Source organism: Mercurialis annua, linkage group LG2 (assembly GCF_937616625.2).
Source record: "Mercurialis annua linkage group LG2, ddMerAnnu1.2, whole genome shotgun sequence".
Taxonomy (NCBI): Eukaryota; Viridiplantae; Streptophyta; class Magnoliopsida; order Malpighiales; family Euphorbiaceae; genus Mercurialis; species Mercurialis annua.
This window is the reverse complement of record NC_065571.1, coordinates 43439421-43456762: the sequence shown is the minus strand read 5'-3', so window position 1 is coordinate 43456762 and position 17342 is coordinate 43439421. Positions and strand designations below refer to the sequence as shown.

At 33.2% G+C, this 17342-nt stretch overlaps 1 protein-coding gene across 1 annotated transcript; it reads right to left on the bottom strand.

Annotated features, from left to right (window-relative positions):
- Positions 1 to 211: 211 nt before the first annotated feature.
- LOC126668923 (ubiquitin carboxyl-terminal hydrolase 25) lies at positions 212 to 7438 on the bottom strand. The gene is made up of 9 exons (XM_050362156.2): positions 6943 to 7438; positions 6370 to 6862; positions 6207 to 6282; positions 6009 to 6101; positions 4312 to 4398; positions 3436 to 4211; positions 2593 to 2721; positions 751 to 881; positions 212 to 475 (listed from the first exon to the last, which is right to left on the bottom strand). The coding sequence occupies exons 1-8, from the start codon at positions 7121 to 7123 to the stop codon at positions 776 to 778; spliced, it is 1941 nt and encodes a 646-aa protein (XP_050218113.1). The 5' UTR covers positions 7124 to 7438; the 3' UTR covers positions 212 to 475; positions 751 to 775.
- Positions 7439 to 17342: the final 9904 nt, after the last annotated feature.

Here is a 17342-nt window from a genome sequence, read left to right as displayed (position 1 = left end):
ATATTTATTACAAGTATTTCAAGTGTTCCTATTTTAAAAGTTAATTTTAATTAAATTAATAAAATTTCCAAGGTAAAAACTTAAACTTCAATTTGCAATTTTTCTACGAGAATTGTGAAGTTTTCAGAAACAAAAAAGTAACCAAATTAGACAAAATATAGGGTGCGCAGATATTCAATCAATTAAAGGGGCCAAAAGATGGAAAGGAACATAAGAAAAGAAAAGGAGTTAAATTTTAGAGGATAAACTCAAGTATGGCATTCATTTACAACTAAGCGGAAAATTGGTATATGCTAAAAAATTCTGCCAAAAAGAATATAGTACAAAATTTACCATCTTAACAGGCTCAAGGAAGAAGATTGTAGCCAAGTAACTCAATGTCCCCAATTACATATTGCAATTTTAACCAAATACAGGTTAAAATGCTGTCGTCAGTCGATCGGTCATCCATTTTGTACCAACAACCATGTAAAGACTGCAAAAGAATCAGTAAATTGTATTCTAAGTGTCATAAACCTAGCAAAGATCTCAAATTTGCCAAGATTAAGTCAGAATTACTATTTTCCCGACGTTTAGATATTAGATAACTGAAATACACCTTTACGGAGGTTTCAGTTGAATTGAAATAAAAAGTCCGGGAGGAAACAGTAAGTTTCTAAAATTCAGGGGAAAACAGTAATCTTGACCAAACCGTAAGGGGGTGGTAATAATTATTCCTTAAAGAGAAAGTGATGAAGTGGATAGAACTACCTCAATTTACCAGTTGACCACCATATCACTTATCCTGGCTAAATGATTGGAGACGATTAACTAGATCCTCTTTCAATGACTCGGGTATTTGTGAAATAAAGGTTCTCTTGGCTTCTGCAATCAACAATTTCCTACAACCAAAATCAAAGAGATTACCAAAGGCATAGAAAGCAGACAAAGCGCCCACAGCCCTAGATAACTGACACAAGGTTCAGTTTAACAAATTCAAGGCACCCAATAGAGAATCTTAGTGACTTCAATTTGCTTATTTACTATTATCCACAAATGATTCAGTAAAATCAAACGTAGCTCACGTATAAACAACAGTTGTTCTCCAGAGCAGCACTAATTAATTGGTTTATATCTTCTAACACCGTCATTAAGTACGTTTTCTCTCATCTCATTTTCACAAATCAAAATTTGATTAGCAAATCATTTGCAATGACCACTATAAGAACACATACAAATACGCCCAAAGTTATATAGCTAATATGGATTTTTTAGGACATTGAAAACTTAAAAATGCAAGCAGTTGATGCAAAATCAACCTGACCCTCGCCGAACAGCTTAACCTTATAGATAAATTGATTATTTGACATAAATATTTATTCCATATATAAACTGAAATAAAAAAAACGAATACACAAACAAACATATTTAATTAATTAATAAAATATTTATTTGGAAAAAGAAAATTAAAATTAAATGTAATTAGTATAAACAAAAGATGAATGTCGAGTATTTTAGATGTCAATTAGTTAAAATTTAGAAGTTACAAAGAAGAAGCCATTACAAGTGCCAAGAAAACAAAAGTTTCAACATTTACAAGAAATGAACCTAGACGAAAATCAATGTCTTGCTTCAATAGTTGCATAACGAAGAGATTTCTTAGATTGCAGTAGGTAATAAAAAGTAGTAGAATAGCACTACTAACCAATCATCATTAAATTAATAAAAAGAGTTTAATTTTTAATTAATCTCGACTATTGTTTTCACTTCAATTAGCAATAAAATATTTGTAAAATTAAGAACATCCCCTACATTACACATCAACTAAGACAATATAGTGTTCTTGTAGTAATAGAATATTAAAGTGATGAATTAGGTCGGCACAAATTAACTGTACAAAAATTCATCATATGACACTTGAGATCATTATACAGCGACACACTAAAAGAAGGTTTAAGTGGTTGATGACAAAAAAGAAAAAAAATCCTTAATAATAAAAAAATAATCGACACTCTAAAAACTATCTTCAACAAAATTAAATATTAAATTATTTAATAAATATTTTGAGAAACCAACTATGCTCCACATTGTATAATTAATAATACTAACAATCCATAATTGATAAACTCAATATAAACTCTTCATATATATATATTTGATAGAGAGAATACTATATGAAAACCTAGGATACATAATCAGTAACAGACCAACAGTTGTTATTAATGCCAAAATGCTATTAGAATGTCGTTTGGAGCATAACTTTTAGCTTTGCAATAATTGAATTGAAAAATAAGCATTTAATATGAGTTTTTTAAGCATTTCATTTCTTAAAACATATTCTATAATTGAAATTAAGATTTAAATATGCTTTTCATCTTGATCATCCATTCATCTTTAGTATACTCAATAGATTAATATTTCTAATAATCAATAACTTTACGGTCCACAAAAATATTAGGTGTTATATACTGAATTGTATTAAATTAAATTACATAAAAAAATGTTATTCAAGATAGATAGCTTTAGATGAATTTAGTGAGTTCACATGTAGAACAAGCGGCGTCCATATTGCATTGCACCAGTAGAAAAAAATAATAAAGCTAATGGACTTACTTTAGATCAGCATCACTTGGCAAGTTTCCCAATTCTCGCACACACAACCTCTTCCTTGAGCACATAAAGCTGTATACCTTATTAGACCAACCACATGATTGCAAAACTGTAGAAGCTTCTTGTTTAAGACTGAAACATCAAATGAACACAAGATGAACAAACAAATAAAGGAAAACATGACTAATCAAATAGCTAATATGCACAGAGTCTGATAGTCTTAACAAATGAAACATAACAACTAATTTAGTACCCGAGTGGATCTCTAAATAACCCAACAACATGTTCACCAAATGCATATAATATCTCTTGCCTTCTAATGAAAAGCTTGATAGTCTGGCATGATTCAAAACTGATTAAATTCTCCAAAAAAAGGCATAACAAATTTTTTGAATCCGGCATTATACCCAAGCTTACATGACTCGCAGGTAAGAAGGAATCAGAACCTAAAAGGTTAATTACCATAATTCAATCAATAAGGGTTCATTTTGCCTCTCAAACTTGGGACAAAATATCAAAAGAGTCCAAGTTCTTCATTTAGGACAAAAGCACCCACATCTTGTCAATTTTGGGTCAATTTACACCTTTGACCATCAAGACTGACGGTACGGTGCAAACTAACCCAAAATTGACAAAGTTGTGGGTTTTTTCCCCAAAACTATGAACTTGAACTATTGTGATCTTTTGCCCAAAGGTTGAAAGGCAAAATGAACATTTGTTGATACTTCAACAATAAGCTAATATACACACAAGTTAGCAAATCATGAATTTTTCTACAGTTTATCCAAATTAGCATGAGTAGGGTAAGCAAGAATATGAAGGTACTTGAAAGAGAATTTAACATACACTTCTTTCAACTCTTCGACTTTCGCTTGAGACTGCGCATCCTGTGCAAGAAAAATGCAACAATCCTCTTTTAATTTTCTCTTCAACTCAGGAATGGCAGAACGGCAACTCACTCCACCATTTTGCAATTTATGGTTACCAGACGTGCTTTGTGTTGATTCCCTGCCCCTGGTACCATTAGAGTAGTACGGACTCGGCTTTACTGAATCAATAGCACCATTCTGGATAGCACAATTTTCGCTTGCTATACTGATTGCTTGGCGACTCTCACCGTCATCAATTTTCATGTTCTTGTAGCAGCCATTTCCATTAATTATTGAAGACATATCTTTGTTTTGTTTCTCTGTAGATATTGTGTCTTTTACATTCCCATTCATTTCTGAATTTTGACTCTTAAAACTATTAACCGTCGCAACAACACTTGATGAGTCCCTTTTTGAAACAGAGTTGCGAAAAATATTAAACTTTATCCGTGGACTGGAAGGCACCTTATCAACCCTTGACACAGATGCAATATCGTTGCCTATAGAATGTTCAACACAGAACTTTGAAGATTCAGCTTTAGGTAGAACAGAAAACTTCTGATTTTCGGATACCTCGTTGCCACTAGGATTGCACGATTTCTCTCCAATGGAAGTAAAAGTGGCCCCTGCAGATGCCGCCCTTTGATTACTGCGAGAGAAGAAAAGAATGTAGACCTTCTCGGATAAGACATCTTGTAGAGTTGAAAGTGTCACACACGAATCATTGCAACAATACCAGCGACCAATAGCATCCTGCACATGCATAAGCATAATCAAAAACAAGCTGCTGATTTAGTTACTTTTCTAAGCTTACTAATAAGCTATTGAAGAAAAGAGAAAGAAAAAAGCATGCCTTTATATATGCATAGTAGTGTCCAGATTCAGGTGAGTAGCCTGAGTGCACAATAGTGCCAAAGAGATTATACTCCGGTCGCGGATCCTACGACAAGGAGAAAAATTAAAAACAAAACAAACATGAAAGACACGACTGAATAAAATATTGCAAGCCAAACATAATTAAGCATTTAGAATGTGCTATTAATCGAGATGAACTAAAAGTCCAATATTCAAATGTCTCTCATAATCATGGTATCATATGAGCAATTTTGATAAGACAATTATATATAAATTTGACTCCAGGCAAAATTGTATAAAGCTGACATGTAAGATTGTCTACTGCAACAATGTTCACTTCATGAAGAATAAAATGCCAAGACTTTACATACTAGATTCGGCATAAAATGCGTAGAGTACCTGCTCCCCGAATCCCCCAAACCCCCCACAGATGTTATAAACATTATTGAAGCAAGAAGTACAGAGCCTACTGCAATACTGTTGTTGCTGTATAAAAATGATTTAAAGCCACCAATGTGATTCAAGGATAAATTTCATATGGTAATCTCTCCAGGCTGTGGCAATTAAGACCACTCTTTTCATGGAAAGAAATTTTCAAGGAGATTACAGTTCTTAAAGGAACAAGATGCACTATGGACATTCCGTTTATAAATTTCTTAGAACCCAAGTACAAGGCACAGCCAAGAGAAGTTAGTGCAAAAGAAAACATAATATCCTATAGAATTATAGGATTGTATAAAATCATTAAACATATCAGGATTAACAAAGATACATAGCAGTCTCACAATAACCATAAGTCCAAAAAACTTGTCTCTTTGTTGATCTATACACACATTATTTACATGGTGATAGATAGAGCTCAAAGATTTCTGTTTACCGGAAGTCATAATTCACATGCAGGCCAACCATAAGCATACTGACTTGAGGTAAATTTTTTCATTTCTTTTCAAGTGATAGTAACATCTACATGACCTGAAAATTTCTAATTACTAACTTTTTCATATTTGCTTCTTTTCAATTGGCCATTGGTTCTACTGTGGTAATTTTTAATACAAAAAAAATAAGATAGCCCGAAAACAAACAAGCAGGGAGATAAACAGGTCAGTTTTGATTCAAACAGAAGAAAGAGAAAAGAAGGGAAACCGGAGGAGCAAAAGAAGGAAAACAGAGGAGCAAAGGAATGAAGAGAGACAGAACCCGCATGAAATGAGCAACTTTCCAGAAAAGTTTCAGGAATATTAATGGTGGTAATACTAAAGTAGATTCTGAACATAGAGACCTGTATAGTGAGTGATGTTCAACTTTAGGATGTCAAACTGAAACTTTTGATTTATTATCACAAACTAATCCAAATCTTACATGTGACTTAATTTCTCCAACTACAATTCAAACCATTAGACAGGAATTTTACAAAGGAAATCCTAACCGATAACATGCTCTGCAAGTTTTTACAAATATGTCTACAAAAATATACCTACAGAGAATACATAGCACGATGAGAAAGATTTTCACTTATCATCTAATACTTTACTTTGATCATCTACATATAAACTTTGAGCATCCTCAAGACATGTCATTTTAAGATAAAGAATGTGCATATGGATGCGTATTGAAAAGAAAGCATGCTTCCATAGAATCCATACATAAACAAACCAAGTCCAAACATATTGTTCGCTGCTTTCCCAAATAGCATACCTGACTTCCTTTGCACATGAAGTTCGAGAGCACAAGAATATCTTCAAATGGAATAGCCTTATCAATCTTCCCACCAAATATGCCCTCAAATCTCTGTAAGACCATATACAACAATAGGTCTGTTAAATTAATAGGAAAGCAACACAGTAACAGGTAACACATTGATCAAGAAAACATGAAGAAACCAAAATGACAGACCTTTAGCTGAATTACCAAGATATTAGGTGCTTGACTTACTGACATTTGCTTCCTTGCTGCAGCCAATTTCTTACACCTAAACAAGCAAAAGTCTCATTTTTGTGTAGAACAAAACACAGTTATTTTTATTAAAAAAAAAAGGAACAAAAAAAAAGTTGCTTACTTTTCACATCTGTACTTGTTGCTACCATCCAAAATCTCAGGCTGAAAAAACTTTTGCATCGCTTCAATAAGTGAATTACTATGCAGGATATCAAGACTAATATCCATAATCTCATCAACTTTATTCGACTCACAATTACAGGACAAACACTTAACCTGACTTTGCAAAGCACCACCAAATATCTCCTTAACAACACTAGTATTATCATCAGTACTACCATAACTACTACTATTATTACCGTTTATAACCCCCTTACGCCGCAGCTTCATAAGCCGCAAGCAGGTATTATGGCAAGCATCAATAACATAGCGCAAAAACTCATGTGCATCTTCTTGTCGACCGCACTTAAAATGTTCGGCAAAAATCCTAAGACAATTCTGAATTTTCGATGGCGTATCTAGGGTTCCATCTAGACTAAAAGACCTAACAATACGTTTCTCTAATATACAAAATGGACACTCTCGCTTTCTCTCACCGTTCAAAATCGAATCACCTATAAAAACAAAAACAAGAGCACAATTAATCCAAGCACACCGAAAAAATCCATAATAATAATGATGAACGAGAGCTTACAGAAAGAAGAGTGCTGAAAGCGGAGGCAGAAATTGGCGAGAGGCGGAGTGTAAGTGAGGCACTGCAGTACGGAATTAAGGTAACAAGAATTGCCGAGGTTTCTTAAGCCTAATGGAGGACGAGTTTTCCTTTTTTGACTCAGCAAACTCGGTTGCCAACCCATCTGCAATTGAAATCCCATTCATTAATAACAACAGCGACATAACAACACCATCAGTAACAATTTGATGGTGTCGGTATTGTTTCTTCTTCATCTGAAACTTCGTCGTTTCTTCTCGAGCCGCCGCACCGTTGCCTGGTTAAGCATAATCCCAGTTGCATCGCTAAGCATGAATGAATGATTCAGAAGGTAGATGAAATTTGAGGCATTTTAATTGAATTGTTTTCAAATTGACAGCAAAACCCTAATTTTCAGTTGTTGAATGAAAGAATTCGCGAGGGATTTTTTTGGGTTCTCTTTTTTTCCCTCTTTGGGTTTCTGGTAAATGGTAACGTCCCGATCTAAAAACAATGGAGGGGCTAAAGGTGCATTTAGGACCCTAATGTTCAGTTCGGAGTTTAAGTTGGACTATAATGACGTTTTTATTCAATTTTGACCTTTAAAAACCCAAAATAAATCCTTACCTGACAAAACTTTATTAAACCACGATTCATCCCCATCTTTAAATTTGTATTTTATCAACTAATTCGTCATTAATCATTTTAATCAATTTAAAATAAATTATTTATATTTTAATCGATTTAAACAATAATTTCTATTTTAAAGAAATTAACTTTCGATTATTGCGATTCTCTAATAAGTTCATTTTGTATTATTTGGAGTTGTTTTTCTTTCAAAGATAGAATTTATTATGAAGATTCAACTTATAAAGAATGAAACATATAACAAAGGATGTATATATAATCTTTTAAAGATTAAATTATAAAATAATAGGCAAAAATAAAAATACAAGCAAAACATAAAAAAAAAACAAGAAAATTCTAGATATAAATCTCCGAACTTTAACACAACGATTCCGTTGAGAGGGTGTTTCGATATTTTTGTTTTCCGATTTTCTATTCAATTCGCTTGATCCGTTGAAACTTTCTATTTTCGATCTTCAATCTTCATCCTCATTTAAATTTTGAAGAGATGGATTCATAATATTTTAATTTTTTATATCTATAAGACTTTAAAATTAAAGTTCAAACAAACACTAATATTTCTTATGAGATTTAAGAACTATAAACAATGTAGGTATAAAAGGCTTTAAATTTTATTCCAACAAAAAAAACAACAAGACTCAAATCAAAAACTAGCCTTTAAACTAAGACTTATTAAACTAAAACAAACAGAACTATAATAATTAGTAATATGAGTAGAATTATAATAATTAGTAAAAAAGATGAAGAAAAATAAACTATTTTAGAGAGATATGAGAGCATAAAAATGTAGAGAAAGAGTGAGTTTTTGTTCTTTTTTCTTTTCTTTAACTTGTATTATTTGGAGTTAATTGACCTAAAAAGTATTTAATTAATTAAAATGGATAGTTGTGAGTTAATTCATCTCGATGGACATATTTATAAATTGTAATGACTCTTTGCTCAAATTTTATTGAAATAATATTGAAAGTATCTAAATTATACCCTCCAATAAAAAAATTAGTTTCTAAAAACAATAAAAAAAATTAAACTTAACTGGATTCATTATGGTTTCAGCATGTTATCGATATTTTTCACAGAAATGATACCTGAGAAACGTATGGTAAATGCATTAATTAAACCCATATATTGCCCCATACACTCCTAAAGTCTTAAACTTAGTTCATTTTTTTTACATTTTCATCACAATTTCTTTGACTTTTTATAGATTATTTTTTTTATCAGAAGATGGTTTCATCTATAGATTATAAATCGACTACAACAATCTCAGATCTAGCTATAAAACATGCTAGAAAATTACAACTGAATAGGCTATTCTACACATAGGCTTTCCATTATTAGGCAATGAATAAAACCTCTTTTGTCCCCCCTGAGGACGAAAATGAGATCCGGTATTAAGATTTGGACAAGTGGTCTATAAGAATTGAAGTTTGAATTAGGTGGTCTATAAGGAGAATTTTTCTTTGAAAATAAGAATTTGATCGTGCTGCAAACATAGAAGGTTCAAGAATTTGTAAAGAACCAACATTAGAAGTAATCTGCCTTTCATGTTGTGCAGCAAGTGAAAAAATTCTATTTATTTTAGATAAAGGATCCATCATCAATACTTGAGTTTTAATAACTGAAAAATTTTCATTAAGACCTTTCAGAAACCTCATTGCATAATCCCTTTCTTGAAACTCTTTTACTTTCTTCAATGCATCACAATGACATTGAGGATTACAAGAACAAACTGGAATTGGCCTTAAATTGAGATATTCATCCCATAAGATTTTAAATTGAGTAAAGTAATCATTCACTGAAAGATTATTCTGTTTAAATCCATAAATTTCATCTTGTAAATCTGACATACTTAGAGTATCAGTTTGAGAAAACCTGTCTGCTAAATCTTTCCACACATCTAAAGCATTGTCAATCCATAAAATGCTTTGAGCAATTGAAGGTGACAAAAAATGTATAATCCATGATAAAACTATAGTATTACAACGCTCCCAAATTGGATATATCTGATCATTCTTTGATGGAACATGAATACTACCATCTACAAATTTCAGTTTATTCTTAGACAATAAATTCATTCTCATTGATATATACCAAGAATGAAATTTTGGACCATTTAATAATGAAGAAACAAAAATCAAAGATGGATTTTCATTTGGGTGCAAATAAAAAGGACTTGAAGGAAAATAAAAACTCATATTTTGATCAGACATGATTCAAGAATACAAAAAACTTAAAAAGTGTAATACCCCAAAATATTTAAGTATTTAATTGGACCAAGTGTCCAGTTCTGATTCGCCAGGGTAGCGATATCGGAAATAATTTCCAAAAAATTAAAGGAATTTAATATTATATTCCAATTCTAAAGTTGGAATTTAAATTAAAAGGGAAAATGTCAAGAAAAGTCTCGAACTAGAGTTCAGGGACTAAAGTGGTAATTTAACTAGTTAAGTCCCGAAAAGGGAAATTATTTCACCAAGGTCCGCGAAATGTTTTATAGTATATGTGGTAAAAATTTCGGGTCAATCGGAGACCTTTTAAAATTTGGACGCGAATACGTTTTGGGCTAAATTGCAACTTTTGAAAAGTTCAAGGGTCAAAATGTAAATTAGTCAATTAAGCTTCGATAATAGCAATTAAAAGATTTTTGACGGAAAATAATAATTTTGGGCTAAGTATTATTTAATTGGATATAAATAATACGTATAAAAGGATAATTTAACCGTTTTGTTAAATTAGAAAGTTCAAAAGAGAAATGGTTTAAGTTAAAGAAATGAAGGATTAAAAGAGCATATTGACCAATTATATATATAAGGATTGAATGAAATGAAGGATCGAGAAAGAGGAAGAAGGTATCAGAGAAGGAAATGAGAAAAGTAACGAACGATTACGATCCGCCGCCGTTTCGCCGTTTCTCGTCCAAATCGCGAGTTTTTCATATCGATTCGTTCAGAATTCGATTCTCTATCATCGTTAAGCTTCAAATCAAGGTAAGCTTGACGTTTTTATTGTAATAATTGGTAAATAAGGGTTATTTCGTTTTAACGAATTAAACGAATCGTAATCGCGTTTCTATAGTCGTTTTTTGTGACAATTGGATTGGTATATGTGTTAAAATGAAGTGGGAGCATGTCGGGAGTGCCGGCGAGCGGCGAAGCACCCGGAAAATGGATTTTCCGGGAGCTGCCGCGGGTGTGCGAACGCACATCGGACCGCGAACGCACGGGACCTTTCGTGCGCTCGCACAGCCAGCTATCGCGCCTGTTTGAATGTTTTGACCCGTTTAGACATAGATTTCCGACTTCAAGTACGTCGGATATTAAAAGTGAAATACGGACCCCGAAAACGAGAAATTTGGATATCGAACATAACGTGTTCGATTAGGGTTTCTAGATATAAGAAACCTAAGTTTATAAATCGATGAATAAGAGATATATCGAATATCTTGATCAGGTATTAGAGTACGATTAAAGTTAAGAATCGTATTTGAAATACGATTGAATTAACCTAAGTTTATAACATATGATTTTGATATTAAGCCTACGTTTATGGATTAAACGTACGTGAAACTCGACTAAGTAACTGACGTATCGACGAGTTATCAAACCGATGAGTTGGAGTAGCTAAGAGATCGAACAATGCACGGAGCCTACGTGTGCGGGTGATAATAATACAGTTTTGGATAGCGGTCACTATGAGTGGCAAATTTACTTTCGCGTATTATTAGTATAAAAGTTATTTTCTTATATTATGAGTATTGTTATTAAATATCTCGTATCTATATGATTTGCTCGTATAAGATGTTTTGTTTAATAGATGTGATTATATGAATGTTGTTGTATTCGTTGTTTTGGAGATAAGTGTCTAATGTGCGGTCCGAAGAGACCAACTACCTATTGGGTGTCAATAGGCTGCATGATCATTAGCGAGTCAGTCTAGAGTACCTGACTTTGTGATTAAGAAATAATATATATTTATGCACGATATGATATGAATTCGATACGAGAGTGAACTCGGCTACGGTGTAGTCTGGAAGTCCCCGTATCTAGTGGGCTGGGCCCACCAGTGGGTTAAACCCACCAGTGAGTTGGACTCACACTTTATAATTTTGATACGAGTGAGTACTCGGCTACGGTGTAGTTTGGAAGTCCCCGTATCTAGTGAGTTGGACTCACACTTTTAAAATTAATAATGTTTGCTTGTATCATAAATTTATATACGTATTAAGCGTGTGACGCTATATTTTGATAATATTATAGGTAACTTGCAAACTCACTCAATATTTCCCCAAATACTGACCCCTCACTCTGATGTTTGCAGGTAGACAGAGTCGGATCAGACAAACCATCTCCACTGTGCCAGAAGTCATTGGACTTCCACAAGTATGAGTTCTTGGAGCTGCAGTAGTCAGTAGTTGTCAGTGTTAGATAGATGCTTTAACTTTAAATAATATTTTATATTGTAAATTCTGATATGATACTTTAATATCTATAAGTGTATTATTTAAAAGAGTTCTTCCGAAAATGTTTTACTATATATCATATATTATACTTTTATTTGCGAAAAATTATTAGTGGTTTTAGGCTTGCTAGGGATTTCAGAGCTACCATTCCCATTCCCTAGCGTCGGTCTCGGCTCAATAAATTGGGTCATGACAATTGTGGTATCAGAACAGTTGGTCCAGTTACCTCTGCTAAGATGCGTTTGTTGGCTAAGTAACCTAGGAGCTACTGCAGCTATAAAGTTGAGCTTTGTCTGATCCCAGTCGTCTACGTAAAGTGTTTTATGATAAGTATAATAGATTGACTTGTGAAATGTTTGTTTGCTTTTCGTGACATGTATATACGGGATATATACATATAATTTGTTTTGATAAGATTGATTTGTGTGAATTAAATCAGATACATCGGTTGGCTTTGCTATCGATGTCAGACATATAGGATACATCAATTGGCTTCGATATCGATGTCAGGCAGATAGGGTACATCGATTGGCTTTGCTATCGATGTCAGACGAATGAGATTAAGAATGATATGCTTTTTGAAATGAATTTTCTAGGAAAGGTATTGCCTCCTATGAATAGAATATAATTGATGTGATTGTGAGTTGATGTCATATATATGTGTGTGCTTAGCATCAGATAACGTGAGAGATGTTATAGGATTCGATCGATCGAAATTTTAGAAAGAGTGTGAAGAAGAAATGCAAAGTTACAGAAGTGGAAGAACTGGCCAGGCACAGAGTTTTAAGGTCTAGAGAACTTACAAAATGTAAAGTTTATAACTTGTTAAAGTTATTTGTTTAACGATTCTCAAAGCATAATTGTGCCTAGACCCGATACAGAAATATATGATTGCCACGACATTGATAGAAATGCATCACTACATACATCAATACATGCATTAATAGGACATGCATCATATGCATTATGTTCAGACGAAGAGGTAAGATGTGGCAACTCTTTGGGGATGAGAGACGTCATCACCCTAGTGCACAATTTTGCTAAGATTTAAATGGAATTTTCAAATGAGTCGTTTTATTTGGAAAGAGTTTTCAAGAGTTTTGTTTTTATGTAAGTATACCTAGACCAGAACTCTATGACTGAAGTGAAGTGCTCGCGAGCAAGCTGTGATCAAGGATACGATGTGAATGAATACGTATAGTTGTGAGAACATAAGATTTATGCCTCTGGCTAATGAACTTAGCCTGGATAGTAGATATGTGTTCGGATAATAAAACATATCCGATTAATAACGTATGATATGTATGTCATATTTTAATACTTTTGATGTTTGATTAAGTCCATGTGAGCGGAATGCTCACAAGACTTAAGTTACAATACGTAATCAAGGAAATCTATGGGACATTGATTTTCTTGAATCCGGTCAACAGAGATGCTTATAGTTACGATAGTAATGTGCGCGTAACATATACAGCACAAAGTATATGTTTTCATAATTCGCTAAGTCTACAATGAGTTAGAACACTCAGAAGACTAGCAATAAGCAACGTAATCATAGAAGGTCAAAAGGAAGGAGACGTTCCTAACGTCCAACTTACGTGGAAAGCGATTAATTGTGATGACTAATAAGCGCTATATTTTTAGGAATTTATCAGTATTCCTTTATATAATCGCTACACTATGAATAAAGAATTGTGCAAACGCGTGCTGTTGCATAGCAAGTACATGAGGCGCGAGAAGAAGATCAAGGTAACCAAAGAGAATGCAATCTACTCCCATTGGTCAGTAAAGGCCAGAGACGAGATAAAGGACAACGGGAACTTAGCAAAGTAAGTGGGAACATACAGGCATCAGAAGTATCGCAGTAGCCCACGTCATCATGAATCTGTTAGCCGTAAAAGCAACTGATACAAGGAATTGTGTGCCAATAATAAGATGATGGATATAAAGACAATATTAGCGTGAAGAAAGAGATACCTATAAAGGTTTTGTAAAACTATGATGACTTTGAATTAAACTGTTGGATCAGGTTAATATCGGAATATGACGTTTATAAGATGATTATCTAAGTATTAATCGCTGTGATCGTTGAGTTAAAAACTTGAATTAGTTTAATAGGAGTATCAATGGAAGATATATATGGATAAGGATGATGAGCCAAGAGGGCGTGTATGAGAATACGAAAGACAGAGTAGAGAATTTGATTAACTAGATACAGTTAACGTCAGAGTTACATGAAAATGAATAGTTGGAGGTACACGATAAGAAAGATCAAGAGATAGACGACAAGTGTTGTAATAAGTGAACTAGAAGTTAGAATCTCCACCACAGGTTATAATTATAAAACAAATGAAAAGAGTAGAATAAATATAAGTATGATAGATGTACGCGAAGTACATGATTCTAAGTTTCGAGTTTGACTAATAAGGAGTAAAGTGAATAGTGCGATTGATCTATAAGGTTAATAGTAACTCTTATAGGAAGGTGTAGATATAATATATGAACGGTTAAGAGATGGTATATGATATCGAATATGTCAGATATATGATTAAAGTTTAGTATGTTGAAATAAGTGATAGAATGTAAAGCAGAGACTCAATATTGGAATTGAGCCATACGAAAGAAAGTAATATCAGATAAATCGAACGAGAAAATAAGATGTGAAAGTAAGGTATGCTAAAGGTATAAGATATACATTCGACGAGAACTAAGAAGGGATTAAGGATATTAAGAAATCATTTAAGATGATAAGCATTAAAAAAGTGTGAATAGCTTGCGTATATCACAAGGAACTCTATTGGAGAGATTGAGGTAAGGAAAAGAGAAGTTACGTGGAGAACAGACAGAAAGATTAAAGAAAGGCAACTCTGTGTACTCACGAACTTATAGAAACAAAGAAAAGTGAAGATGACAGAGATATAGAATCGGATCCACTGACAGTCAAGATGTCAGTAAAGGTATAATAGTACGATATGTAAGTAATCGAAAGTGCACTACGTTGAAAATTCAGACAAATAGATTGTAACCTATTATTCAGTCACTGATCGACGTTAAGAGTGCCGAAGCAAGAAATATCGGACATGTGAAACGTGATAGAGATGATATCAATATAGAATTGGCCTTATAGACGGCTATGATGACAGTGCAAATACGATAAGACGATACGTATACGATTGGGAGCACACTATATCGGGAAATTCAGATAAAGAAGGCCATAACTCTCTATTAATGATCGATGTTGTGGATATTGAGAGCAGGTAGTATATGATATACCAGATGCATTGAGGAGGAAATTAAGGGATGCAATGGAGGATAATCAATGGACACGATAAAAGCGTAAATAAAGAATGCAAGAAGAATGCCATAGGATCATAACATTTAGACTATGAATCCTATTGGTTGACTAAGGACAAGAAGTCAAAGAAAAATTACAAAGAAGTACATCTACGATATAAACAAAAGTAGGAATGACAAGTGAGGTAACAAGATCATGGATAGTAATGAGAAGTAAGCTTAACGCTACATGATAGTAAAGGGAAATGATTTGAAAGCTAAGAGCCACCTAAGATTGAGAATTGGAAAGAAGAATATAGATGAGAAGAAGTGAGAAGGTAAATAAGGAGTTAAGGACGAATGTAACCTAAGGGTTAATATTAAGGTAATTATTTAAATTTCAAAAGATAGATCACAACATGACAGATAGTGAGAATTCACTAAAAGAAGGTAATATTGAGAAGAAATTGTAAGGTGCCAACATGGCAACGAGGATCTGAATATCATAATGATCATAAGAGTTAGTATATCATGAAAATCGTAAAGAATAGTTATGTTATAATAAGCATAAGTAAAGAGCTTCGCAAAAGTGCGAACAGAAATTGGGCAAGTAAGAGAATGGATTAACGAATTAGAAGATTAGTGAAAGACATACGTGATAGATAAAGATGATTACAGTGACAACACTGTAAAAGACAATACGTGACGACAAGAGATGAAAGAATTAAAGATTCTCATTAGGAATGAGTAAACAAGATACATCGAACAAATCGGAATAAAACTCCAATGCGGCAACAATCGTTGTCCCCTAGTACGAAGACCATATACATAACAGCTGCGTCTGAACTAAGAAGGTTCGCGAAGGGATTAAACATCTCTTCCCTGAAGGACATTAAGTATTAATGCACAGGCAACTGTGATGTAAAGAGACATAATGTAAGACTAACAATCTTTAAAAGATGATAGCAAGGATCATAAGAGAAAGTAAAAGACAGGATAACAAAGACAGTTATCCAAGATTATGAAGAATAAGACTGATTGATGAAAAGAAAGAAGAGACTAGAAGTAAGGTTGTCAGTGATAACCGACATCAAAGTACAAAAAGTACAGAAATTGGAATAACGATTCCTTGCGCTGACCAGTGTTGTAAGACGAACACGGTATCCCTACTAAACAAAAGGGGATTAAAGTAAGAAAAGAATATGAAAATTCGAGGATGAATTTTTATAAGGGGGAAGAATGTAATACCCCAAAATATTTAAGTATTTAATTGGACCAAGTGTCCAGTTCTGATTCGCCATGGTAGCGATATCGGAAATAATTTTCAAGAAATTAAAGGAATTTAATATTATATTTCAATTCTAAAGTTGGAATTTAAATTAAAAGAGAAAATGTCAAGAAAAGTCCCGAACTAGAGTTTAGGGACTAAAGTGGTAATTTAACCAGTTAAGTCCCGAAAAAGGGAAATTATTTCGCCAAGGTCCGCGAAATGTTTTATAGTATATGTGGTAAAAATTTCGGGTCAATCGGAGACCTTTTAAAATTTGGACGCGTATACGTTTTGGGCTAAATTGTAACTTTTGAAAAGTTTTAGGGCCAAAACGTAAATTAGCCAATTAAGCTTCGATAATAGCAATTAAAAGATTTTTGACGGAAAATAATAATTTTGGGCTAAGTATTATTTAATTGGATATAAATAATACGTATAAAAGGATAATTTAACCGTTTTGTTAAATTAGAAAGTTCAAAAGAGAAATGGTTTAAGTTAAAGAAATGAAGGATTAAAAGAGCATATTGACCAATTATATATATAAGGATTGAATGAAATGAAGGATCGAGAAAGAGGAAGAAGGTATCAGAGAAGGAAATGAGAAAAGTAACGAACGATTACGATCCGCCGCCGTTTCGCCGTTTCTCGTCCAAATCGCGAGTTTTTCATATCGATTCGTTCAGAATTCGATTCTCTATCATCGTTAAGCTTCAAATCAAGGTAAGCTTGACGTTTTTATTGTAATAATTGGTA